Source organism: Myotis nattereri (assembly GCF_964212035.1).
Source record: "Myotis nattereri genome assembly, chromosome: 9".
NCBI classification, from domain to species: domain Eukaryota; kingdom Metazoa; phylum Chordata; class Mammalia; order Chiroptera; family Vespertilionidae; genus Myotis; species Myotis nattereri.
In genome coordinates, this window is record NC_138084.1 from 4,990,007 (window position 1) to 5,014,963 (window position 24,957).

At 56.1% G+C, this 24,957-nt stretch overlaps 5 protein-coding genes across 8 annotated transcripts; 2 read left to right on the top strand and 3 right to left on the bottom strand.

Moving 5' to 3' along the window:
* Positions 1-9: 9 nt before the first annotated feature.
* Positions 10-4,786, top strand: TM7SF2 (transmembrane 7 superfamily member 2). 2 transcript variants are annotated; one of them, XM_081099185.1, is made up of 10 exons: positions 10-334; positions 634-830; positions 935-989; positions 1,311-1,505; positions 1,584-1,687; positions 3,000-3,119; positions 3,207-3,375; positions 3,825-3,905; positions 3,991-4,113; positions 4,398-4,786. In XM_081099185.1, exons 1-10 carry the CDS (start codon positions 49-51, stop codon positions 4,556-4,558), a joined length of 1,491 nt encoding a protein of 496 aa, XP_080955311.1. In that variant the 5' UTR covers positions 10-48; the 3' UTR covers positions 4,559-4,786. The 2 variants fall into 2 exon arrangements, with proteins under 2 accessions (XP_080955311.1, XP_080955312.1); XM_081099186.1 differs by having other exon boundaries at positions 117-175.
* Positions 4,787-4,939: 153 nt separating this feature from the next.
* On the bottom strand, positions 4,940-6,210 carry ZNHIT2 (zinc finger HIT-type containing 2). The gene has a single exon (XM_081099187.1). The coding sequence runs from the start codon at positions 6,173-6,175 to the stop codon at positions 4,979-4,981; it is 1,197 nt and encodes a 398-aa protein (XP_080955313.1). The 5' UTR covers positions 6,176-6,210; the 3' UTR covers positions 4,940-4,978.
* Positions 6,211-8,618: 2,408 nt separating this feature from the next.
* FAU (FAU ubiquitin like and ribosomal protein S30 fusion) lies at positions 8,619-10,769 on the bottom strand. 2 transcript variants are annotated; one of them, XM_081099815.1, is made up of 5 exons: positions 10,630-10,769; positions 10,288-10,370; positions 10,049-10,193; positions 9,148-9,203; positions 8,619-8,792 (listed from the first exon to the last, which is right to left on the bottom strand). In XM_081099815.1, exons 2-5 carry the CDS (start codon positions 10,360-10,362, stop codon positions 8,667-8,669), a joined length of 402 nt encoding a protein of 133 aa, XP_080955941.1. In that variant the 5' UTR covers positions 10,363-10,370; positions 10,630-10,769; the 3' UTR covers positions 8,619-8,666. The 2 variants fall into 2 exon arrangements, with proteins under 2 accessions (XP_080955941.1, XP_080955942.1); XM_081099816.1 differs by having other exon boundaries at positions 8,619-8,863; positions 9,114-9,203; positions 10,630-10,767.
* Positions 10,770-10,864: 95 nt separating this feature from the next.
* On the top strand, positions 10,865-17,502 carry MRPL49 (mitochondrial ribosomal protein L49). The gene is made up of 4 exons (XM_081099814.1): positions 10,865-10,968; positions 14,983-15,133; positions 15,895-16,019; positions 16,134-17,502. Exons 1-4 carry the CDS (start codon positions 10,891-10,893, stop codon positions 16,278-16,280), a joined length of 501 nt encoding a protein of 166 aa, XP_080955940.1. The 5' UTR covers positions 10,865-10,890; the 3' UTR covers positions 16,281-17,502.
* Positions 17,412-24,794, bottom strand: SYVN1 (synoviolin 1; the record flags this gene model as incomplete). Of its 2 annotated transcripts, XM_081099812.1 has the most annotated exons (16): positions 17,412-18,594; positions 18,670-18,818; positions 20,094-20,280; positions 20,365-20,520; positions 20,615-20,743; positions 21,010-21,173; positions 21,270-21,386; positions 21,488-21,553; positions 21,647-21,746; positions 21,842-21,968; positions 22,616-22,719; positions 23,102-23,150; positions 23,281-23,433; positions 23,523-23,615; positions 23,794-23,940; positions 24,714-24,794. In XM_081099812.1, 15 exons carry the CDS (start codon positions 23,923-23,925, stop codon positions 18,488-18,490), a joined length of 1,833 nt encoding a protein of 610 aa, XP_080955938.1. In that variant the 3' UTR covers positions 17,412-18,487. The 2 variants fall into 2 exon arrangements, with proteins under 2 accessions (XP_080955938.1, XP_080955937.1); XM_081099811.1 differs by lacking the exon at positions 24,714-24,794 and having other exon boundaries at positions 20,094-20,520; positions 23,794-23,925.
* Between the last annotated feature and the right edge of the window lie 163 nt (positions 24,795-24,957).

The following is a 24,957-nucleotide window of genomic DNA, read 5'->3' on the forward strand; positions in this document are numbered from 1 at the left end:
GCGGGACTTGAGGGGGTGGAGTTGTGAGGCTGAGACTCTGCCTCCGAGATGCTTGCGTCGGACTCGCCCCCAAGAGCCGATTGGCTCATCTGCTGGGCTCAGGATGGGCCGGGGGCGGGCCCGTTTAAAGACCTCAGGGTGGACATGCGCTGTGTCCGAGCGCCGCCCGGGACAGGTGCTGGCCACAGGGGACGGATTCGTCACCGAGTCCATCTGGGGGTTGGGGTGGAGGGTGTTCCCTTGGCGGATTTTTGTGAACCCCCACCTCCAGGCGGAGCGGAGACCATGGCCCCTCAGGGCTCCCGGGCCCCGCTGGAATTCGGGGGACCCTTGGGTAATGGGGCAAAGAAGGGGGGACCTGGAGCCAGAGGGTCCTCAAAGGGAAACTGGAGGAGTGAACTACGAGCGGGATGGGGCGGAATCGGGGGGCTTTGAGGGGTGTCGGGGGGCAGGGGGTTGTGGGAGTGTCTGGAGGGGGGGTCTGTGGAGAGGGGGGAGTCCGGAGGCGGGACCAGGCGGAAGTTAGGGAAGGGTGCTGAGGCTGGGAACGGGGTGTGGGCCCCGGCGATGGGATGCTGACGGGGTGGGGAGAGTTGGGGAGCGGGCCCCTGACGCGATCGGCCCCTTCCCCAGGCGCTGCGGCGCTGATGCTGCTGCTCCCCGCCACCATGTTCCACCTGCTCCTGGTGGCGCGCTCCGGGCCGGCGCGCCTCCTGGGCCTGCCCCCCCACCCGCCGGCGCCCGGGGCGCTGTGGAGCCCGGGGGCGCTGCTGCTGTGGCTCACCTGGCTGGGCCTGCAGGCGGCCTTCTACCTGCTGCCGGCGCGCAAGGTTCGGACCTGCCTCGCGGTCGCGCGTGGGAGGAGGGCGGAGGGTCGGGCTCAGCGAGAAGAAAGGCACCCTCAGCCCTCATCGGAGCCCCTTTGTGCCTGCAGATGGCGGAGGGCCAGGAATTGAAGGACAAGAGTCGCCTGCGCTACCCCATTAACGGTGCCTGGGGCGGGGCCTTCGCTGGAGTGGCGCGGGTGGGGTGGGGCTGCAGGTCTAGGGGATCAACCCGACCCGGGCTCTGGTGCCTGCGCCGCCAGGACAGACCTGGGGCCTCTCTCCTGCACACCCCGCCCCTCCACCCTTTCCTGCCGCATTTGCTGCTGCTCTCGCCACAGCAGCCGCTGACGTGACCTAAAAGCTAAGGTGTCAGCCAAATGGCTTGGGTCGAGGTCTGTGACCTCTTGGCTTAGAGCAGTGTTTGGGGGGGGGGGGGGGTGGGGGGGGGCTAGTCCTCAGGACTCACCCTGTGCTGGGGTTCAGGCTTCCAGGCCCTGGTGCTGACAGCCCTGCTGGTGGGCCTGGGGGTGTCGGCTGGGCTGCCCCTGGGAATGCTCACGGAAATGCTCCTGCCCTTGGCGTGGGTGGCCACCCTCACGGCCTTCATCTTCAGCCTCCTCCTCTATCTGAAGGCGCTAATGGCCCCTGCCTCCGCCCTGGCACCTGGAGGGAACTCAGGTGAGAGGGGCTCCAGTGGGGACAGATGGAGGCGGACAGGGGTGCTAGCTTGCAGCCTCACTCTCCATTGTTCTCCAGGCAATCCCGTTTACGACTTTTTCTTGGGACGGGAGCTCAACCCGCGCTTCGGTTCCTTTGACTGCAAATACTTCTGCGAACTGCGGCCTGGCCTCATCGGCTGGGTATGCTGGGCATGACCCAGTGGGACTTGCGCCAGCAGGAGGGGTGGGGCGGGTGAGCAGTTCCTGGGCAGGACAGGTGCAGTATTGCCCAGACATCATTCATTCATTCCACAAATATTTGTTGAATCTAATATGTGTCCTAGGAAATACTGTAGGTGCTGGGATATGAGAAAATTACAGGAAAAAAAAAAAAAAACTGTCCTCATGGAACCTACATTCTAATGGGAAAGACAGACAAAAAAAGTATATATAGCAAGTCAAGGGATGCTGCGTACCATGGAGAAAAGCAAGTCAGGAAAGAAAAGGTGCAATTTTTTTTAATCCTCACCAGGGCTATGTTTCTATTGATTTTTAGAGAGAGAAATACTGATGTGAGAGAGAAACATTGATCCGTTGCCTCCCGACCAGGGATGGAAACTGCACTGACTGGGAATCAAAATCCAAACTTTTTGGATGATGCTTCAACCACCTGAGCCACCCAGCCAGGGCGAGGTGCAATTTTAAATGAAGCAGTCAAGTGCACAAATCTACTTCAAGAAGGGAGAGTGGTCCTATGCTGCTTGCTCGTCAAAGTAGTGCAGAACTTAGATCTGAGCAGAGTTTAGCAACCTGTCCATCACTGGTGTCTTTGACTGACATACCAACTGTGTTTCTTGGTGATAGTCAGTGCTGGACTGTGGTCAGGGTTTCCCAAAGGTTCCTCATGTCACCCTGGAACCCTCACTCAGAGCCAGGAGGAATGCCAAGTGCCAGACTGTGTCCTGATGTATGACACGGGATAAAGAGCTTCTTCCTTAGATGATTATGAGGATTAGAAGGGGTAACAGCACCTAGCCTGCTGCTGCCAGATGGGGGTGCTCACTACAGGCTGACTGCTAGCCACCATTGTCGAGCACTTCCTGTGTGTCACTCCCATGAATCCTCAGGCAATTCTAAGGGCAGGTCCCTAATTATTTCCATTGCCACCATGAGGGTGGGGAAGGCGGGCTTTAGAGAGGTTAAGCAACTTGCCCAAGCGGGGACGCTAATTCAAAACCAGGTCTGTTTTAACTCTCAAGCCTGCAGCACCCGCCTACACCCCATGCTGCTCTCCCAAAGGGAACAACACTACAGGATAAGGCGAGAGAAAACAGCTGGAAACACCTCCATTGCAGGCTCTCTGGGAACCGGCTGGGTTCATTTGACAAAGAGCTGGAGAGTTAGTGGCTGACACTTAGATGGGGAGAAGCTGGCCACTGCCCCACCCGGGTGCTGCCCACTCAGTGGAGATGGGCTAGGGACAGACTGTGGGCTGTCTCCTCCCAACCCCCAGGTCCTCATCAACCTGGCTCTGCTGGTACAGGAAGCAGAACTTCGGGGGAGTCCCTCCCTGGCCATGTGGCTGGTCAATGGCTTCCAGTTACTCTATGTGGGCGATGCCCTCTGGCACGAGGTGAGCTTGGATTGCTCAGGGGAAGAAGGGGAAACTGCCTGAGGACCCTGTAGGGACTACAAGTGCGTCTGGGTCCTGTCCCTGCAGGAAGCTGTACTCACCACCATGGACATCACACACGACGGGTTTGGCTTCATGCTGGCCTTTGGGGACCTAGCCTGGGTACCCTTCACCTACAGCCTGCAGGCCCAGTTCCTGCTGTACCACCCACAGCCCCTGGAGTTACCCACAGCCTCAGTCATCTGCCTTGTCAATGGTCAGTCAGGAACGGGAAGCAGCCTGGGTGCATGCATCATTCTCCCTCCCCTTTCTTATGTTTTATATATTTTTATTGATTTCAGAGAGGCAAGGAGAGGGAGAGATAGATAGAAACATCAATGATGAGAGAGAATCATTGATTGGCTGCCTCCTGCACGCCACACTGGGGATAGAGTCCACAATCTGTGTGCATGTGCCCTGACCAGGAATGGAACTGTGACCTCCTGGTTCATAGGTTGACGATCAACCACTGAGCCATGCCAGCTGGTCTTTCATTGTTTATTCAGCACCCACTAGGTAGGTGCTAAGCATCACGCTCTTCTCTAAAGCCGGGGGCTGGGTCCCGGGGTCCAGGCAGACTGGGTTTAGGCTGTGTGTGGGGATGATCAGGGTCAGGCAGAAGCCTGTGGCCCTCAACCCTGACTGCCTGCTCATGCTTTCCCGCAGCTGTTGGTTACTACATCTTCCGTGGAGCCAACTCCCAGAAAAACACCTTCCGAAAGAACCCTTCTGACCCCAGAGTGGCCGGTGAGCTGTTTCTAGGTTGCCATGAGTGAGGTGGGGCAGCTGGGCTTCCTGGGGGTCACCCATCCCACTACCCGTCTTCCCCCAGGCCTTGAGACCATCGCTACAGCCACGGGGAAGCAGCTGCTAGTGTCTGGGTGGTGGGGTATGGTCCGCCATCCCAACTATCTGGGAGACCTCATTATGGCTCTGGCCTGGTCCTTGCCCTGTGGTGAGTAGGTTGGGTAGGTACTGCATGTGTGTGGGGGCAGATGGATTAGAAACCACAGGATACCCAGTCTGGGTGTAGAATGAATAGGGGTGCGCCTTAGTGGGGGGAGTAGTCAGGGGGCTGGAGATGGACTCAGGATGTGACTGGAATAGACAGACTGTTGACACCTTGCTGCAGACCCGGGACCTTTCACTATTGAGCCCTGATGCCCACGAGCTGTTAGGTATGGAAACCTTTGTGAACTGGGGGTCTGGCTGAGTGGTCACAGAGTGCCCTGCCCACAGGGGTGTCCCACCTGCTGCCTTACTTCTACCTCCTCTACTTCACTGCGCTGCTGGTGCACCGTGAGGCCCGGGACGAGCAGCAGTGCCTGCAAAAGTACGGCCTGGCCTGGCATGAATACTGCCGGCGTGTGCCCTACCGAATTGTGCCTTACATCTACTGAAGTGGCTCCACCCACCCAAGGTCGAAGCCCGCACCCACCCATCTGCCAGCACACCCTGCAGCAGGAGCCTGCACCGTCTGGGACTCTAGGACTCAAAAGCCCGCACTCAGTCCCGCCGAGTGCCAACAGGCAGGGATGACAGCCTCAGAGCAAGGAGAACATGAAGGCAGTACCCAAAACGGAGTGGAGGCTGCTCTTCCTTCTTAGATAAACATCTGGAACCCTTGGTACCTCTTCTCTCCCTTTCTGGGACAGGGGTGTTTCAATCTTGGCTGGGTCAGCCCTGATTAGGGAGAGGTTGAGAGGTTTGCGGGCCCAAGAATCTGCGGGTGGGTGGGCACAACAGCCGTCTCTCAGAAATGGGCACTCCCAACAAGGTCAGACCATTCACAGGTTTATTGATGACAAGGAGCCCACAGTTCAGCCAGGGAGTTCCTCAATGAGCGTCCTCGGGGCAGGTGGTAGGGGACCTCCCCAAAGCCGCTCCAGCTCCCCAGTGAGGGCTGCCACCTCTTCCGCCGCTACAGCGTGAGCTCGGTGGGCCCTGGCACAGTCCAGAGCCAGGGCTGGGAGGGCCACCTCATTCTCGTTGGTCCAAGCCATCAGGAACTGGCACTTCTTTCGGGCCCGGTAGAGGCGATCTCGCACCTCAGTAGCCTCGGCCCGTTTCCGGGCCCGGCCCAGAGTCTGCACCAAGTGCCCCAGGGCTGCCAGCGTGTAGCCCTTCTGGTTGGCAGGGCCCTCGCCCAGCAGGATGCGGGCGGCCTCGCGCATGGCACCCCGTGTGCCCAGGGGCCCCGGGGGATGCTCGCCCGCTTCAAGCACGTGAGCGGCGGCCTGCAGGGCTTCTTCGGCAGAGGCAAAGGCCTGCTGGGCACCCAGGGCTCCCGAAACGCCGAGCAGCGTGGCGCAGAAGTCGGTGAGCAGCGCGTCGTCGCCGCCATGATACAGGACAAGGGTGTGCGCATAGGCGAACAGCACGTTGGGCAGCTGGAAGCGTACGAGCGGCGAGACCCTGCCGCGGCTCAGGCTGGCCAGCGTGGGGATCCGGGCGGGCACAGCGGGCGTGCGGGCCCCCGGGGCGTCTCCGAGAGCCGTCTCCGCGGCGGCCGCATCCCTCGCGGGTTCCGGCGGCGCCTTCGCAGGGTCGGGCTCCAGCTCCGCGGCCTCCCCGCCCGCCGGATCATCCAGCTCCTCCAGAAGCCGTGGCCCGGCCCCGCTCCCCCACCACCACGGCCGCCACGGGGGCAGCAGCCGCCCGGCCTCGCCGCGGTTCAGCAGCTGCTCGAAGGCCGCCTTCTCGGCCGGGGATAGCCGCTCCCAGAGCCCCGAGAGGCCGCCGGGCGCCGGGCCCGGGCTAAGGCCTGCGTCCTGCGGCTCGTCCTCGGTCTCGCGTTGCTGGCGCAGCCGGCGGAGGGCGCTGGCTAGGCGGCTGGGAGAGGCGCTGCGGCCGCGGAGCTCTCCCAGCACCTGGTCCCGGTAGAAGTCTTCGGCGCAGGTGCCATGCGCCCGGTAGCAGCGCAGCGAGCAGTAGGGCACGTTACAGCGGGGGCAGACGTAGCGCGCCGGCTGGGCCTCGGCGGCCGGGCAGAAACCGCAGGGCCCGGCCGGCTCCATGGCAACTGGCGCCGCCGGCCGCCCGCGAACGCAGAGGCCGCAGCTCGGCAACCTCCGGCGCTCCTCGGTGACTTCCGCCTCTCGGTGGGGCCCACCGAGCGCCTAGTGAAAGCTCCCCGAAGACTCTCGGCAACTTCCGCCCACACTCGGAATCCAAACCCCGCCCTCGCGTCGCGGCTGGGCCGGCGCAGGAGGCGGTGGTGAGGTGGGAGCGCGGTACCAGCCCCAGCGCGGCCGCTTGGCGCTGCGGAGCGCAGAGGCAGGAGTCGGTCTTTGCCACGCACCTCCTCTGGGCCGTTAACTGTGCCGGTCCCCGCGCTGTAGGGACAGCCATTATACTAGACAGCCATAGAGAGGACGAAGGGGAGAGAGTGAGTGGAAAGGCCAAGGTGGGTACCTCGCCTAGACGGGGTGTGTGTTGGCGCCATTTTCCCTCTTCAAAACAAAGCAATATTTAACAAACATCTGAGCTCCTGTTTGATTTCCTCCTCCAAACCCATCGTTCATCCACGTTAAAGTGGACCACGGTGAGCAGAGATGCGGCCCCATCATAAACGAGCTTACAGGTTGTGGTAGAGTGGGGAGTTGGTCCAGGGCACCCCTGATAGTAAGCTCTGGTTCTTTAGTCCCTCATCTTACACATCCAATCCCAGCTACAGTCAGCTCTGCCTTCAAAATACCTTGTACTTATTTCAATATCAATCACGTTTCTCTACCAAGATCGAGATGGGTTTGATGACCTGCAAGTCTGTTTAAAGTGAGTTGATGAGTGAAGCAGTGAGACAGTCAAGCCTGTTCATTTTTTTACATCTCCACCACCACTGGTGCTCTAAGTTCCTTGCCAATCAACTGGATGACACCCCCTTAACTTTCTTGCCGGCCCTCCAGAAAATCAGCCAGTTTAAATGTTAGGTCACAAGTCCGTTCACATCAGGCCCTTGCTGAGAACCCAGCCCTGCCCTTGATGACTCTCCACTGTATTTGGACCTAAACTCCACTCCATGTCTGACTGCGGTTCTTTCCGTTAGAACTTTCACCATCTTACCATCTGATTAACAAGGATAGTGTGTTTACCCAACCCCCTTCATTACACTTACTTTATGAACACTTTAGTTTCCTCACTTTCTTCTATGTGTCCTGACCAGGGATCAAACCTGCAACCTTGGCTTATTGGGACAATGCTCTGAGCTACTTGGCCAGAGATATTGAATAACTAGAGGTCACGTGCATGAAATTCATGCACAGGTAGGGCCCCTAGGTTTCCTGCCTCCCCATTCTCTTGCCACCCACCCCAGGTTCCCCATTCCAGCCCAGGGCCCAGCCACAATCAGGTGATCGGGACCTGCCAGCCAGGGGGAGGGACCCAGGAAGTTGGCTCCTGGCTCTGAGGAGGGAGCTGGCCCTTGGCCCCCCTGGGAAAGGGGCCCTGTCTGCTGCCACCCACCCTCAGTTCCCTGTTCCAGCCCAGGTGCCCGGCCACGCTCTGGTGATGGGGGCCTGCCAGCCAGGGGGAGGGACCTGGGGTTTGGCCAGCAGGCCCCATTGCCAGTGGGGGCCTGTGGGCTGGGGTAAGCTCCTTCATTGAGTGTCTGCCCCTGGTGGTCAGTGCACATCATAGCAACCAGTTGTTCCAATCATTCCATCATAAAGGTCACTTAGGCTTTTATATGTATAGATATAGATTATAAATGGAGCAAGGATCGAAACTCAAGGCAGTCTAAGTCTAGAGCCCAAGGTCTCTCTTTACCCTATGGGCTCTATTCTAAGAAGCAGCAGGTTAAACAACCTTAGAATAAATGCATGTGTTGCTAGTAGGAAACCTTGTATCAGTTCAAGAGAACTCAACTTTTGGGAACAGTGAAACAATCAACTGACCAGCCTGAGTTCTGATTAGGTTAGCAAGACCAGTCATGCCATCAGAAGTACAAACAAGGTCACCACAGTGCCAATATAATCAGGATACTTTCCAAAGCTGGGCAAACCAAACTTCTGCACTGAGCCCCACTAAGGCCATAGCTGGTCCAAGTTCAGGAAAAGGCCAGATTGGCATTCCCTGACATTTTTTCTCCTAGAACTCCTCCCCTTCCATTGCTGCCTCTATAAAACACCCACAACAATGATTCCTATCTTGTTTAAAAGAATAGGAACAAAACAAAAACAAAAACAAAAAAAAAAAGAGAGAAGGATTTGGGGGAATTATCAAGTTATTTGGGATCAGAAGTTTCCCCAACTCTCCATTTGAAGGAAGGACTGGCACGTTTTCTTGGGAAGCCTTTTCTTGTACTTTACCACCTCCTTCTCACCTCCTCTACCCATCAAGGGCCTCTGCCTCACTTGACAATATCAAGAAACCAAAATGAGGCCTCGCTGTTCCAGTGGACATACCACCAGCCCTAGGAGCCTCCTCTCACCCTGAGGCCCTGCAAATTAAGATGAAATGAGATGACTGGGCTAAGTGGCTTTATTAGAGAAAACCAGATTACAAAGGACTTTAAGAGTTGGCATTGGGGCCCTTCTTCTTGCCAAAGGTGGGCACAACATTGACAAAACGCCGGTTGTACTGCATCCGTCGCTTGGCCCGACCAGTCTTCTTCTTCTTTTTCTCCTGTTTGGCCACCTGGGAAAGGGAAGGCTGATCAGACCCTGGTCAAAAGCCAAAGGTCTTAGCTTATCTGTGAGAGTAAAAAACTAAGTCCAGCCGAAACCGGTTTGGCTCAGTGGATAGAGCGCCGGCCTGCGGACTGAAAGGTCCCAGGTTCGATTCCGGTCAAGGGCATGTGCCTGGGTTGCGGGCACATCCCCAGTAGGAGATGTGCAGGAGGCAGCTGATCGATGTTTCTCTCTCATTGATGTTTCTAACTCTCTATCTCTCTCCCTTCCTCTCTGTAAAAAATCAATAAAATATAATAAAAACAAACAAACAAACAAACAAAAAAACTAAGTCCAAAGGACACCACTAATACTGCACTTACCTTGGGGGTCTGACCTCTTACTTTCCCAGCACGGGCCAGAGAACCATGGACTTTACCTGTGGTGGAAAAGGACAGCAAGGGGTTAGGAGCAAGAAGGCCCCACCCAGCAGAATTCTCTCTTCCTCAACTCAAGCCTTTAAAGGTGAGCTGGGCTCAACAGGAAATGAGAACAAAATTGCAGAGATTTGACATCTGACCAGGAATTAGACTGGCATGTTCTAGGTTTCACTTCAGGATTTCCTAGCCCCTTGACTTTAAGTAAGAACTGAACAGCACCTTGGGGATCTGGTCTAACCTCCTAATTTTAATGAGGAAACTGGGAAATAGGCAAAGATCTAGTAAGTGACTGAAATAGAACTACATTCTAGTTCAGTCTTCCAGGGACCTCTCAAGAGTTAATTCTGCCAAAGGACAGAGATAGTAGGGGGTCAGGGACATGTGCTGGGACGGGGAGGGGGGAAGCAGGCAGGGAGAGATCAATGTGGAGGAAAGGAGACATGTGTAATACTTTCAACAATAAAGTACTTTTAAAAAGGAGTTAATTCTGCCCTGGCTGGCATTCTCAGTGGTTAGTGCCAAGCCTGCACACAGAAGGGTCACTCGTTCAATTCCTGGTCAAGAGCATGTACCTGGGTTGCAGGTTCCATCCCTGGCACAGTGGGGCGGATGTGGGAGGCAACCAATGGATGTCTCTTTCTCACATCATTGTTTCTCTCTCTCTCCCCCACCCCACCTCCCTCCCACTCTCCTGAAAACCAATGGAAAAAATATCCTGGGGTGAGGATACCAAAACAAACAAAGAGTTAATCCCGAGGTAAACAGGAAGAACCACCCCGGATTAAGGACACTGATGTCATTATGTGCTTACAAGCAGTTCAAAGGACAGCCCTCCCCAGCTCACCTCCAAGCATGCGGGCGGCTACTTCCAGAGTGGACAGCGCCTCCACCCCACACTGGCCCAGGGTAGCCTCATCCTCCAGGGGTGTGCCCGCCAGGAGCACGACTTGATCTTCGGGAGCGATGCCCTCCAGCGAGGCTACATGAGCCTACAAGCAAAAACGAGGCTCATGAGCGTCCCCGCAGGGAGCGAGGTTAAAGAGCTCACGAATACGGCGCCCGCGGTGCACCACGCAGCCTTACCTTGATCTGGGAGACAGTCTCCCGGCCGGTCACCTCGAGGGTGTGTAGCTCCTGGGCGCGGACAAACAGCTGCATGTCGGCGACTGAGGAAAAGGAACGCTTGTGAGAGAAGGAATATTCTGGAAGGGCGGGCGTCGGGGAACGGTGGCGGGCCGGGGGCGACCGCAGGTCTCACGTGGGTAAGACAGGGCCGGCCGGCCTGCCCGCCTGCCAGGGAGGTCGGGTGGGGACAAGAACCCGGCCCACGCAGCAGCCTCTCCTCCTCTGTTCTTCCCGCGCCCTCTGACCTCGCAGCCAACCTGCTAGGAAGCCCCCCGGACTCAGCCGTGCCCCCAACTCTACCTGATCTGCGGCCTGTGCCGCTCCCGCGAAGATGGAGTCGAGAAAGAGGAAGGAAGAGGAGCGTACGCGTCCTAAGCGCTTGCTGCGTCTAACGTCACTGCTGCGCGCCGACGAGAACCTCGGATACTTATGCCGCCCACGGCGTCTTAACCCCGCCCCTTGACGCTCGCGTAGGCGTTTTTCCGGTCTCGCGGGGTGTGCGCGGGAAGCGTGGGGCTAGGCGGGTTTCGCGCGCAGGAAGCTAAACTGGGGGAGTTCAAGATGGCCGCGGCCGTGTTCCCGGCTTTGCTGCGGCGCTGGAGGGTCGGCGTGCAGCCGGGCGGCGCGCTGCGGCGGCTGGTGAGAGGACTGAGCATGGAGCGGGGGGCAGAGGGCTGGGTGTGAGGCTCGCTGTTCTTCCTTTTAACCCTGAAAATCGCATTCCCGTTGGGGCCGTCGTTTTCCCTTCTGATGAGGGAGACCTTTTCTGTAGCTGAGATGCAAGCTTGAGAAGGAAGGTGACAGGACCTGGTGCGCGCTTCCGGGGGTGGGGTTAGAACCTGATTGGAGGACAACCTCGGTGAGTGGGAACTGGGCGGGGCCGCGCTGCCTAACTCAAGGGGAATAACGGGTTCACAGAGCGACCCGATCATTGGCGACACTACTGGGAACCTAGAGCTCATGACATACAGGCCGCTGCACCCTGCTTCCCTGGCCTCATTGTCACCCGGCGCCTGTCAGGCAGGACTCCGGGGTATCTGTCGGGATAAGTGTCCAAAAAGGATCTGAAAGCTGCAGGATGGGAGGACAGAATTTGGAGTGTGACCTTAGGGTAGATTGCTGAATGTCTTGATCTTCCTTGGATTAAAAAAGTGTGTGATAAAATACGCCGCGTTATAGAATTAAATGAAAACAATACCTGCAGAGCACTTAGTATGATGCCTGGGCGTGCGTGTATGAGGCCGAAACCTTCCAGGTAGAGGAGGATCACGTGGGGTGAGTGTGAGTGGAAAACTATCAGGGTTGTTGAAAGTGCCTAACCCAGAACTAGATAGAATATTTCAGTAGAATATTTAAAAGAAACTTTCCATGTAGGTGCTAACAATGAAGCCTCTTTTGCAACCCAGAACTCATTGCTCAGTATGAGTTTTGATACATATAAGAAGGAACATGATACCTAAAACACTGGGTCCAGGACTGTAGGATTAATAATTTAAAAAGCATAGAATATAAAGGAAATATTAACCATACTGCTTTAGTATTTTAATTTTGCTGCTTTTTGTTTGTTTGTTTGTTTGTTTTTATCTTTAATTTCTTTATTGGTTAGGGTATTACAAATGTGTCCTCATCCCCCCATTAACCCCCAACCTCCCCCACCCCCACTCATGCTCTCATCCCCCTGTTGTCTGTGTCCATTGGTTTGGCTTATATGCATGCATACAAGTCCTTTAGTTGATCTCTTCCCTTTACCCCCACCCTCCCCTAATTTTGCTGTTGATAACACTATAAGTTCTTTTTTTTTTTTTATTATTAGGGTTTTATCTTGGAGAACACAATATCTGGATTTATGTCTTACTCTTTAGGTATTTTTGTATATCCTGAAGATCTGTACTATTCTAGGGAGTGATAGCTTAGGAGTGAAGATTTGAACTTACTCATGTTTAGAGGGTGTCTGAAATTAAAAAACCAGGCAGATCCATTTACTCAGACCCTAACGGCCGCCCTAAAGTAAATTGCTTGAAGAAATTAGTTCCCAACGATTATAGGACTGACTGAAATGACATCAGGATTGAGCAAAAAAGGGAATATGATGATTAAGACTCAAACTCAGGAGGAACTAAGGCAGTGGAAGAACTCAGAACGTGAAATTCCTTAAATAAAAGTTTGTCAACTTAAAAAATAAATAAATAAAAGAAACTTTCGATATTGAATTATGCCACATTGCTCAGATTTCCAGTTGTCTTTTTTTTTTTTTTTTAGATTTTCAAGGAAGGTTTTTTTTTATTAATTAAATCTTTATTGTTCAGATTATTACAGTTGTTCCTCTTTTTTCCCCCCATAACTCCCCTCCACCCAGTTCCCACCCCACCCTCTTCCCTCACTCCCCACCCACTGTCCTCATCCATAGGTGCATGATTTTTGTCCAGTCTCTTCCCGCATCCCCCTCACCCCTTTCCCCCCCAAAATAGCCAATCCACTCCCGTTCTATGCCCCTGATTCTATTATAATCACCAGTTCATTCTGTTCATCAGATTATTCACTTGATTTTCAGATTCACTTGTTGATAGATGTGTATTTGTTCATAATTTGTATCTTTACCTTTTTCTTCTTCCTCTTCTTAAAGGATACCTTTCAGCATTTCATATAATACTGGTTTGGTGTTGATGAACTCCTTTAGCTTTTTCTTATCTGTGAAGCTCTTTATCTGACCTTCAATTCTGAATGATAGCTTTGCTGCATAAAGTAATCTTGGTTGTAGGCTCTTGACATTCAACACTTTGAATATTTCTTGCCACTCCCTTCTGGCCTGCAAAGTTTCTGTTGAGAAATCAGCTGACATTCATATGGGTGCTCCCTTGTAGGTAACTGAGTTTCTTTCTCTTGCTGCTTTTAAGATTCTCTCTTTGTCTTTTGCTCTTGGCATTTTAATTATGATGTGTCTTGGTGTGGACCTCTTTGGATTCCTTTTGTTTGGGGTTCTCTGTGCTTCCTGGACTTGTAAGTCTATTTCTTTCACCAGGTAGGGGAAGTTTTCTGTCATTATTTCTTCAAATAGGTTTTCAATATCTTGCTCTCTCTCTTCTTCTGGCACCCCTATAATTCAGATGTTGGTATGCTTGAAGCTGTCCCAGAGGCTCCTTACACTATCTTCGTATTTTTGGATTCTTTTTTCATTTTGCTTTTCTGGTTGGGTGTTTTTTGCTTTTTCGTATTTCAAATTGTTGACTTGATTCTTACGATCCTCTAGTCTGCTGTTGGGATTCAGTATAATATTCTTTATTTCAGTCAGTGTATGCTTAATTTCTAGTTGGTCCTTTATCACAACCTCGAGGGTCTCATTAGATTTCTTGTAGGTCTCATTAAGTTAATCGGCAGTTTCTAGAAAATTCTTGAAAAACCTTAAAAGTGTGGTTTTGAACTCTATATCCAGTAGTTTGCTTTCCTCCATTTCTGTCATTTGTGTCCTTTTTCTTTGTCTCCGCATTTTTTATGCTTCCCTGTGTTGATACAGTGGTTTTCTGTGCTAAGTGTCCTCTAGGGCCCAGTGGTTCAGCCTCCCCAATTACCTGAGGTGGACACTCTTGGTGCACTCCCTTATGGGCTTTGTGCACAGTCTTGTTGTAGTTAAGCCTTGATTGTTGTAGGTATCACTGGGAGGAATTGACCTCCAGGCCAGTTGGCTGTGAGAATCAGCTGTGTCTGCAGTGGGAGAACTTCGGTGCTGGAGACACCCCTCCGGGGCAAGACTTGCTTCAATGGGGCTTTGGTGCTCACTGAGTGTGCCCCCTGAGTGTGTCCTTTATGGTTCCACGGAGCTGCAAACTGGATGGTCCCACTCTGACCTCTGGATATACTGGCTCCTGGATCTCTAGGGAGGTGCTAATCTAGCCTCTGCCTGAGGCTATCCAGCAAAAGCTTCCCTGCAGGGCTTGGGCAGGGTGGGTCCCACCGGATCAACAGGGCAGGGCTAGCAGTTATGGCTGCTCTCAGAGGCTCCGCTTCTCAGTGTCCTGGTAATCACTGCAAGCCCCTCCGAGAGAAAGCTGCCCTCGAGTTCCGACTGATGCCAGCCAGTCCCGCTTCTCCCGTATGAGTCTGGGTCCCCAGAGACTCGCCCAGAACTGGAGCTCAGAGCCTGAGACTCACTCCCGATTGAAAATGACAACCGCACCCTCAGCCGCCAGCCCGCTCCGCATGCACCTCCGCACCTTAGTATTTTACTTCCGCACTGCGCCTCCTCTGAGTCTCGGTATGCTTTTCTCTTTCCTCCTAGTTGTGGAATTTCCACTCAGCCAGCCTTTATATGGTTCTAGATGATGTCCGTTCCGTCTTTTAGTTGTATTTTTGAAGTGGTTGTTCGAGGCAGGAAACTCCGCTGTTTACCTATGCCGCCATCTTGGTTTCTCCTTTCCAGTTGTCTTGTTATTTGGGTCCCAGGAGGGACTGAGAGGCAGGCCTTCAGAATGCGTGAACTTCTTTTCCAGTCCCATCTGCATCCTGACAAACTGAAGTCTGGTACTTTCCTATCTTCAGACATTCATTTATACTGTTCTCTCTACCTGTAATGTTTCCTTTCACTACTTACTGAGGTTCTATTGTGGTGAGTGGGTGGGTGGTGAGTACGCTGATGGTTGCTTTTTGTTTTTGCCTCAGAGCCAGACCCAGGGGCCTCCCAGTTACCCCCGCTTCGTGGAGTCTGTGGATGAATACCAGTTTGTGGAACGCCTGTTACCCCCCACCAGCGTTCCGGAGCCCCCGAAGCATGAACATTATCCTACTCCTAGTGGCTGGCAGCCCCCCAGAGGTGAGCTAGATCATGGGGATGGCTTGAAGGTGACAGGGAAGTACCCCTCCTTGGTGGTTGGCCTGCTCCAGCTGCCACCGAACTCAGTGGTTTCAGGACTTGTTTTGAGGACTAGTACCTGTTTCATGTTCAAGGAAGGGCCCAGGAATGGAGCCCTGTTTCACAAATAACCATCCATCCACACTACTGGGATAAGGTCTTCCCATGCAGGAAAAGAAGCATAGAGAGAAGACCCAAGAGCTTGGACTCCTTCTCTCCCCACCTCCACCCCCACCCGCAGGAGTCCATGTACCATAATTGAGAACTCAGCTTGGGAGTTGGGCAGTTCTGGGTCAGCTTCTCCCAACCTCAGTCTCAGCAAAATGGAGATAATCTGCCCGGCACCATAAAGCACTTAGTGCAGAGCCCAGCATGTGGTGGTGTTCAGTACTTGTAAATCTCCATGCCTTTGTGCCAGAGATTCATATTAGTCTCCCTGACCCCAAGGAGAAGGGCAAGGATTGGTCCCACAGGGGGACCTGAATATCCAGGGAGGAATGGCCCTCACTTAATTTCTTCTTGAGCACCTTCCGGTGCCAGGCCCTGTCTGGGCCTTGGGCTACTAGAGTCCTGGCTCTAAACTTAGGGACGGAGCAGGTCTCCTGACCTGAAGTCTGGAGGTGGCTTTGCCGTAGACTTCTGCAGACTGAGGAGAAAGGCCTTGGCTGAGGTGGGATGAAGCCTGGGAAGACTTGGCTTATCACCATCCCTCCCTGCCCCAGATCCTCCACCCAACCTGCCTTACTTTGTGCGGCGCTCTCGGATGCACAACATCCCTGTCTATAAAGACATCACACATGGCAACCGTCAGATGACTGTGATCCGGAAGGTTGAGGGAGACATTTGGGTAAGTGTGTGGGTGGGTCAGGGTCTGAGTGTGGCCTTTTCAGGGCTGAAGGGATGGGAGTCCTCTAGAGGTGACGGGTCTCCTGACCAGGCCTGATTTGTCATCTTCCCCCAGGCCCTGCAGAAGGATGTGGAAGACTTTCTGAGCCCGCTGCTGGGGAAGACACCTATCACCCAGGTCAATGAGGTGACAGGTACCCTGCGGATCAAGGGCTACTTTGACCAGCAGCTAAAAACCTGGCTCTTAGAGAAGGGCTTCTGAGGCCTAGCTGAGCAGCCTGCATGACAGCATCCCCCACAGACTGGAGTCCAGGGGACCTCAGGAGGGATGCAGGTGTTAAAGCAACTAGGATTGGGGTACAGACTAGGGCTGAGGGCTTGGGCAAGGTAGAGTGAGGGCTAAAGGGCTTTGGAGCAGACCTTGCTTGCATAAAGCGGGAAACAGGACCATCTGCACAGATGCCAGACTGAGGGAGGGCTATCTTACATTGGAGACCCACTAGAAACAGCTGAGCTAGTCGGGGGCATTAGTTGCTGTCCCCCCTGCCCCTGATTTTGGTTTATTCCTGCTTTTTCTTCATTGGAGCTACTGGGGTCAGTTATTCAAATTCTGGAGGTTGTTGACTGCCCCTCTGGTGTTTCGGGGAGCGTAGCACAGGACAGAACCATTGGGAACTTTCCTTCCTTGGTCCTTAAGACTTCCTGCTGCAAACATTCCCAAGCTCTTCCTCTAGCCAGACCTGGCTTGTGGAGGCTACGGAGAACACAGATGAATGACATGGGTCCTGGAAGCCTTCAATTCCATGTGCAGTGCTGGGCATGGGGCACAGCCTGCCCTTGTCAGCCCCTGAGCTCATCTTTTCTACCTATGGTGAGGCAGAAGGCTCACTCACTTCTGCTCTATTCCAGAGTTAGGCCTGGTTGGGTTTCCAGCTCCAGTAATTAGTGATTCCCTGTAGCTGATCTGCCCACAAGGGGGTGCTTGCGAGCTCTTAGCCCAGCACATGGCATGCTTCCCAGCTTGATGACCTGGTATCAAGGCTGGACGGGGTTTGCAGGCACGAAGATGCTGGCCTTTTGCCCCTGCCATCCCCACCCAATGAACCTTCACACGTGTCCTGTCATGAGGGCCAAAAGCCCATCCCCACCCCAGTATCAGACTAGCTAAGTCAGGGTTCAGAGCCTAGCTCCCTCTGGGCTAAAGCAGGGTAATCTTTTTAGAGGTGTTTTTTCCTATGTAATATGGGTATATCTTCCTAATAGTTTAATAACAATGTGCCCAAGGACAGTGCTAGGTTATATAAACCCTCATCCCAGAAGATTCCAGGCCACTCTCAGGTCTACAGCCTGAGCAAGAAAATGAAGCCCAGCTCACTGATGCGGACAGCAGCTCTACCAATTGTTAATGCAAGCTTTTATTTGGCTGTATATACAATTCAAGCTATTAAAATTTGTACAATATTTACAAATTAAATAATCATCTGAAACTCTCCAGCAACTCACTTAACACAAAACCAAGGGGGAAAGACGGGCAGGCAGGCCGTGGCTCCCGTGTTCCCTACCTGCCCAGAGCCTTTTCTGACGGGAAAGACCAGGAGTCTGGGCTCCTGCTCCTCTTCCCTGGGGTCAAGCACTCAAATCCAAAGACAGATTTTAAGCCAAAGAAAATACAAGGAAGTTACTCCAATTCTTTAAACTTAAGACAAGTTCTGTGAGTTGAGAAGTGGCCTTCCGCAGTGGTTCCGGAGCAGACGCACGGGCCCTCAGCCTGGAGTGAGGCTGGGCAGTGGCTGCTGGGTGAGAGCAGGGACAGTCTCACTTTAGACAAGCTACAGGGAGAGGGGCCTTGTAGGCAGTGTCCCTCGGTGCTGCCCTCCTGCTGCTCTGCCCCCAGGCACTCCTTTCCCTGAGTTGTGTGGTTGCCAGTAAGACATGGAAATGTCACAGGGCGTAAGGGACACAGCCACCACCACAAAGGGCTTCCAGGGAATTGAGGGTAAAAAATGGACACCGGTACCAGTCTTGGTGGGCCAGGGAGCAAGTTCCCGGCCTGCCCCCAGACCCTCGAGTCCACAGTTAGGAACGGGAGCTAATACTGTCCGGCACTGCAGTGACTCCGCACACGCCGAGTGGGCTCAGAGGGCTGCCCCTCCTCCCAGAAACGGGGAGGGGGTCAGAGGGCTTCTTAGAGGCTGTGCTGTTCTGCCTTCATGGCCCCAACAGAACACAGGGCTGCAGGGCTGGAGACACTGGAACTGACTCCAGGTCCCCTTGGCTGCCCAAGGACTGTAAGGGCTGGAGTCAGCTGGGCCTTAGGCCTCTTTCCACTGGGCCCAGGGGATGCCACCTCCTTTGTCTCAGATGTGGGGTTACTTCTCCCTGGTACAGAGAGGGAGCTGGCACTTGGTGGCGGGACATGTTCCAGCAAGGGCTGCTCGAGAGGGAGCAGCGGCCGGGCCTGGAGCGGTGTCAGTGGGCGACGGGGGACTCCAGCTTCTGCAGGCGGCGGCGGCGGAGCTCCGCTGCGTCAGGCTCCCCGTCCTCAGGCAGCTCCTCGGTGCCCACGGACTCAGGACCTGGGGACAGAGCGGTCAGAAGTGGAACACAGAGAAATCCCTTGCCCTACCCCCCTGTAGGCTGCCCACAATTACCTGAAGGCTTTTCAGGTTCTGGGGCTGGTGGGGAAGCTCCTGTGGATGGGGTGGTGGCCTCAGAGCTGGGGATGCTGGTGGAGGAGGCAGCAGCAACTGTAGGGGCAGTCTCCTCAGTGGAGCTGACTGAGGTGGCTGGCCGGGGGGGCCTAGGAAGAGGAGGGACAGAGGTGAGCCCAGCTCTGGTACCTGGTATGACTGGCAGATGATCCCGTCCTTGGCAAGCCTTGCAAAAATAAGAGTCCAGCACTGTCCTAGCCGGTTTGGCTCGGCGGATAGAGGGTCGGCCTGCAGACTAAAGGGTCCCGGGTTCGATTCTGGTCAAGGGCACAGGCCTGGGTTGTGGGCTCCAGTGGGGGGAGGGGGGGCATGCAAGAGGCAGCCAATCAATGGTTCTCTCTCATCATTGCTGTTTCTATCTCTCCCTCTTCCTTCCTCTCTGAAATCAATAAAAATCAATAAAAGAGTCCAGCCTGACGTGTCTCTGCAGCTCAGTGACCACAAGACACGAGTGACCGCATGCAGGAATTCTTGTGACTACATCAGAGTAATCAGAAACCACTTGCAGGCAGGGACTGAAGGCCTGTTCACTTACACTGCAGTCTCCACCCCGGGTACCTTAAAAGGTACCAACTAACACCTCCCACTGAATCCAACAGAGCACTCGGGTCTCAGCTCCCCTCCACACCTGTGCTATCACTGCTGGGCGCCAGGCACTTTGTACATATGACCTGTGAACAGGAATGAGATCCTCTTCCATTCAAATAAGGTAATGGTGGCCACAGAGCACCCAAGTGTTGGTACCAGGATTTGAACGTGAGTCAGGCTGCCTCCAAGTGACTAACTTTTTTTTTTTTTTAATATATTTTATTGATTTTTTTACAGAGAGAAAAGGAGAGAGATAGAGAGTTAGAAACATCGATGAGAGAGAAACATCGATCAGCTGCCTCCTGTACACCCCCTACTGGGATGTGCCTGCAACCCAGGTACATGCCCTTGACCGGAATCGAACCTGGGACCCTTCAGTCCGCAAGCCGACGCTCTATCCACTGAGCCACACCGGTTTCGGCAGTTTATTTGCTGTCTCAGATCAGGAACACTGATTCCCAGTCACACTGTCACCACATATCAGGAGGGTACAGGTAATGAACTAAAACACTGAGAATTGTGAGAAATTTGACTTGAGAAAAAGATAAAGTAAGAAGATTCAAAGTCAGCTCTCTAATAATCCACACTTCTACTGTACTGAGATCCAGACAGGCCTGCATTGGAGGATAAAAAGGCACCAAGAGTGCCTACAGATAGGTGGCCTGAATCAACAGACATCTCAGGATGGCACAAGAAAAAGGGCAAAAACCACTCCTGGGAGCCTTCTGGCAGCTCCATGCCTCTGCTGCCCACCCTGGTTCCCTGTGCAGACGTACCCCAAGGAGGCGAGCACGGTGAGGTACTGGTTGATCTGCAGCATGGCAGCATCTAGCAGCGTGTGGATGTTGCGCAGGCTCTGCAGCCGAGCCTCCAGGTGCTGCCGCTCGTGGCCTTCCAGAGCCCGCAGCTCCTCCGGGGTCAGCCCAGCAAAGCCGGCAGGGGGCACAGGCATTGGGGGGAAGGCTGGAGAGAGAGAGAGGCTCAGCCTGGGTTGCCTGAGCCTGACACCCCCCACCCACCAGAACAACCCCGAGAGTCCCCGTTTACCAAAGGGTGGCGGCAGCGGCATGCCCATCCAGGGAGGGGGGAAGGGGAAGCCCGGGGTGGGAGCAGCCTCGGCGGTGGGGGCAGAGCCAGGTGCCGGGGCAGAGGCAGCAGAAGCAGCTGTGGTTGTGGCTGCTCCACTGGGCCGAGAAAGGGCTGCTAAAGAGCAAGAACAGGAAGTTGGTGAGTGTCGAGGGGCCTCTGCTTCCACTACTCCCGCCCCCCTGGTTGTTGCAGTACCCGAAGGGCTCACCTGCGCTGGTGGATGGAGGGGCCGCAGCCTCTCCTGAGCTGGGAGGAGGTGGAACGGGTGGAAAGGGGCCCATGGGGGGCCACAGAGGGAACATGCCTGGTGGAAAGGGAGGTAGGAGGCCCTGGGGGACTGCAGAGAGAGGACAGGAGGTAATGAGAAAAAGTCCAAATCACACGCAAGGCGCTGCTTGTTGGGAGCTATGTCCTCTGCTCCCACAGGTCCTCTCTGAGCTCAGCACCGACTACACATGACTGCAACCATCTATGTCTCCTCCCATGACCTCCCCATCACCACACCCAGACTGAGCTTCTAGTGGGCAGGGACTCTGATTTCCCATACCCAGCCCAAGGCAAGTACTAGACAAGTGTCAAATGGCCAAATGAGGGGTCACTCACAGTTGGGGGGCTGGGGCAGGAGTGGTGGGGGATGGGGGGCAGGTGGTGGTCCCTGATCCGCAGGTTCAGGGGGTGGTGGTGATTGGGTTGGCAGCGATGCACGAAGGACATCCATACGGCAAGTAGGGCAGGTCTGCTGCCGCTGGAACCAGGAGCGCAGGCAGCTGGGGGTTAAGACCAGGCAATGATTAGCAGGTCCCTAGGGACCTGCCCCCCAGAGCCTGTCCCCTGATGCGCAGACTCCCCAGGGCTCCTCCCACCTGGTATGGAAAATGTGGTTGCAGGGCAGTTTCTTGGCACCAGTCACCATCTCTTCTCGACAGATGATGCATACATTGTCCATTGCCTGGAGTTCCTCTGGGGTGGCATCTGGGTACCTGGTTAGAACAGGCCAAGGACATGTCAGGACCAGAGCTGGAGGCTGGAGGCCCAGAGCTGGGGCAGAGCTTAGGAGAGCACCTAGGCCAGGCCCACTTACAGCGTGTTCATGTTGCGGATAGCTCGGCGAGACATGATGGCGTCTGTCACAGCTTTCTTGAACTGCCTGAAAGGACAGGTTCAGTGGAAGTTGGGAGAGGAAGGGGTGGGATCAAATAGGGGTTAGGGGTGTGGCAGGGCCCGGCCCAGCTGGGCTCACCTCATGGCCAGGTACATAGGCCGGATGGCAAACAGAGGGAAGGTGTGCACCTTGATCATGATGGTCATGAAAGCCAGATAGAGCAGAACCTTGATGAAGCCTGCGGGGAAAAGTGTGCAGAGAGCAGGTCACAGGACCTGGGAGGCAGAGCTGGAGAAACTAGGCCAGGTCAGGGGAGGCCCAGGCTCCTCTCACCTGTAAACAGCTCTGTGTAGAGCATGTACACGGCCTTATTGTCCCAGGGGTTTTCGCTCTGAAGGTCCACGGAGTGCAGCACGTATTTGATGAAGATGGTGAGCACCATAGTCATCAGGATGGCGTACTGGAGGGAGGGGAGAGGGGGAGAAGGCATAAGCAAGCAGCCCCTGCGTGCTCCAGCCACACTGCTACCCCAGGCCTCTGCACAGCAGGTCCAATAGTACAAGCACAGGCTTGGACACGCCGGGGTCTTCCTAGCCCCTCCGCTCACTAGCTGGTCTGACTTTTGGCAACCCATAGACCTCTCTGAACTAGTTTGCTTGTCTGTAAAATGCCGGAATTAACTGTTCCTTCATAACAATGCTGCTTCGCTAATTACAAGAGAGGCAGGTCAAGTGCCCAGCACAGGCCCGGCATACAGTCAGCATTCGGCAAAGGGAGCTGTGGTCAATGGACACTCTTCCTCTGCCAGCGACACGCCTCCCCAGCTGCCCGTCAAGCTGACTCCTCTGTCCATCAACAGCCAGCTCTTCTGGCATCAACTCCCAGGAAGCCTTCCCTGAGCGCCAGGTCGGCCCCTCCTCCACACGCGCCTCTTTCTGTGCCTTCCCCTCTCCTGGGAGGGTGTGCAGAGCTAGGACCCACGCAGGCTGCTCCTTGGTGGCCGCATGGGGCTGGCCGCAGGGCAGGTGCTCATGAAGTTTGCTGGGTTATCAAGGCACATGCAGTGCCACCTCAGGCTTGTCCTCCCAACTTCCCGAGCCAGTTTACCTCAAAGCCAAACACCAGCTGCACAGAGGCCCCACGGGTCAGGATGCTGTGATAGGCATGGCTGACGAAGAGGAAGTCCAGGATACCCAGGAGGAACATAAGGGCTGTGGGGACCCCCACATGGGGGTTGGGGGGGTCAGCCCAGGGCCTGGCAGCCATTTCATGCTCTAAGGCAGCTCCCACCCTCAGGCCCACGATGGATGGCCCCAACCTCTAGTCAGGTGGGCACAGACCACTGAACCTGGCCCCCTGGGAACGCCAATCCTGCCTAGTGGGGCACTGGGGCAGCCCAAGCTCCAGGTGAGGAGGCAAAGAGCTAAGGGGCCAGGCAGCTGAGAAGCTCTGGAGCGGAACAGGGCAGAGATGATGCAAATTAATTTCCTAAATTATCTTTCCTGTACAGCTGGGGCTGAGGGGGCAGCCTGTGCTCTAGCGTACAGGTCCCGGTGCCTCGAACCCCCGCTCCCCTCCCCGGGTCTCACTCACAGACAATGCGGCAGTGAAAGAGCCAGGAGATGTTGGGGCTGCGTTCCATCTGAGGCAGAGCAGAGAGGGGTCCCGTCAGGGCGGCTGGGACTCACCCCACACCCCCAACCCAGCCCCCCTCCGTCCACAAGCCTGCCCACTGGCCGCTCTCTGCTCCAGAGAACCCCGGCCCTACTCACAAAGTCCACGCGGTCCTCGGCCAGCCAGTGGAAACACTTGAGGAAGAGGAGGAGGGTGAAGAGCGCCACGAAGCGCGGGCTGAAGTCGTCCCGGAAGACGGTGAAGGCCAGACAAGTCTCGGTGACCGCATACCAGGAACGTTCCAGAAGGTGCTGGGGGGGGGGGGGGCAGGGCACGATGTCCAGCGGACAGGCTTCCTGCCCAGCTCCCCGGCCCTCACCTCGGGGCCACACCGTCTTACCTCCATCTCCGCCGCCCTCAGCTGCCCGAAGAACACCTTGCCCATCACCTTGCCCAAAAGGAAGACAAGAACGAAGGCCTGGATGTACAGGACCTGGGAGCAGAGAGGCGAGGGTTTGGGCTTCGCTCCGCCCGACGCTCAGCACTCAGGGGCGCCCACGCCCCCTCGCAATGCAGTCAAGTCCGGCAGCTGGCGGCTCCCCCCTCTCCCCGCTCCAGCCCCGCCCCGCAGCCCCCCCCCCCGCCGCCCGTCCCCCCAGCCCTCCACTCACCGCCATGCTGGGGCTGGACTTGGTCAGGTACACCACCGTGGGGTAGAACTGGTGCTTGAGGTAGTAGGCGTGAGCCACCACGGCCCCGGTCAGCGCCAGGCTGGCCGCCATCATCACCGCGGTGCGGAACATCGCCCCGCCGGCGCCCTGCGCGGGAAGGAGTCACTGTGCGGTGCCATACGGCGCGGGCCGCCGGCGCCGAGGCGCCCAGTCGGCACCCAGGCGCGAGAAAAGAAAGCTCATGCCGCCCTGACACTCCTCACATGGGAGCAGCACAGACGCCCCCATCTCACAAACGGAAAACGGAGACTCCGAGCGGTTAGCCGATCCGCCGCCAGCCCCGCAGCCGGGTCAGTCCTGCGTCCCGACCCGGGCTCTGTCCCCGCCGCGCCCCCGGGGAGGCAGCGGGACAGAGCATCGCCGGAGCGGGGCGAACTGCCACCGCTGCCCCTGAGTGAGGGTGAGCGGTGGGCGCAGGAGGCAGGCACCTCCCGCAGCGGGAACGTGCGCGGGGCAGGGAGAGGCCGAGGCGCCGGGGCGCCGCCGGGCCGGTGACAGCTCGGCCGGGTGGGCAGCTCCGACCCGCGCCCTGCGGGAGCGGGCGGGTCCGTCAGTCTGGAACCCTGGTGCCCCCAACCCTCGGGGAGTGTCCACTCGGGGTCCCCGAGGAACGGCCGACCGACGGGATGCAGTGGCGAGGGTGAGGGGGACCCCGGGCGGCCCCGCGATCGCGCACCTGGATGCGCCCGGAGCTGCGAGCGTCGCCGGCGGGCCCAGCCACGGAGAGCGGCCGCGCGGCGCCGGCGGTCTGCCGCCCGCTGACAGACCGAAAGCGGGCGGCGGGGCGCCCGACCCGGAGACCCGGGGGGGAGGTCCCGGTCCCGACTCCAACCACACCCCGGCCCGCCCGGCGCACTCACCAGGAGCCCACCGCCGCGAGCCCGCTCAAACCCGCGACTGCGGAGGCGGCCCGGTTAACAACACTCCTCCACCCCCTGCGAGCCGGAACTTCGAGGGTGAGACACCTCACTTCCGGGAGCGCGGGGCGCGGCGTGGGCCGTACCAAGTGCTCACTTCTCTGGTCCTCACGGCGTGCCTTCCTCGGTGCCGGGCGCCGTCGTCCCCCCGCCAGGTCTGGGGTTCGTGCCCACGGTCCGAGCAAGA

Bases quoted from the DNA above. Each gene is read 5' to 3' on its own strand.
- TM7SF2 (XM_081099185.1), top strand. From the start codon at position 49: ATGCTTGCGTCGGACTCGCCCCCAAGAGCCGATTGGCTCATCTGCTGG. The intron at 1,506-1,583 runs GTGAGAGGGGCT...ATTGTTCTCCAG, and splicing joins GGCACCTGGAGGGAACTCAG to GCAATCCCGTTTACGACTTT. The intron at 3,376-3,824 runs GTCAGTCAGGAA...GCTTTCCCGCAG, and splicing joins AGTCATCTGCCTTGTCAATG to CTGTTGGTTACTACATCTTC.
- ZNHIT2 (XM_081099187.1), bottom strand. From the start codon at position 6,175: ATGGAGCCGGCCGGGCCCTGCGGTTTCTGCCCGGCCGCCGAGGCCCAG.
- FAU (XM_081099815.1), bottom strand. From the start codon at position 10,362: ATGCAGCTGTTTGTCCGCGCCCAGGAGCTACACACCCTCGAGGTGACC. The intron at 9,204-10,048 runs GTGAGCTGGGGA...TTTCCACCACAG, and splicing joins AGCCGCCCGCATGCTTGGAG to GTAAAGTCCATGGTTCTCTG. The intron at 8,793-9,147 runs GTAAGTGCAGTA...TCCCTTTCCCAG, and splicing joins TAAGAGGTCAGACCCCCAAG to GTGGCCAAACAGGAGAAAAA.
- MRPL49 (XM_081099814.1), top strand. From the start codon at position 10,891: ATGGCCGCGGCCGTGTTCCCGGCTTTGCTGCGGCGCTGGAGGGTCGGC. The intron at 10,969-14,982 runs GTGAGAGGACTG...TTTTTGCCTCAG, and splicing joins GCGGCGCGCTGCGGCGGCTG to AGCCAGACCCAGGGGCCTCC. The intron at 15,134-15,894 runs GTGAGCTAGATC...TCCCTGCCCCAG, and splicing joins TGGCTGGCAGCCCCCCAGAG to ATCCTCCACCCAACCTGCCT.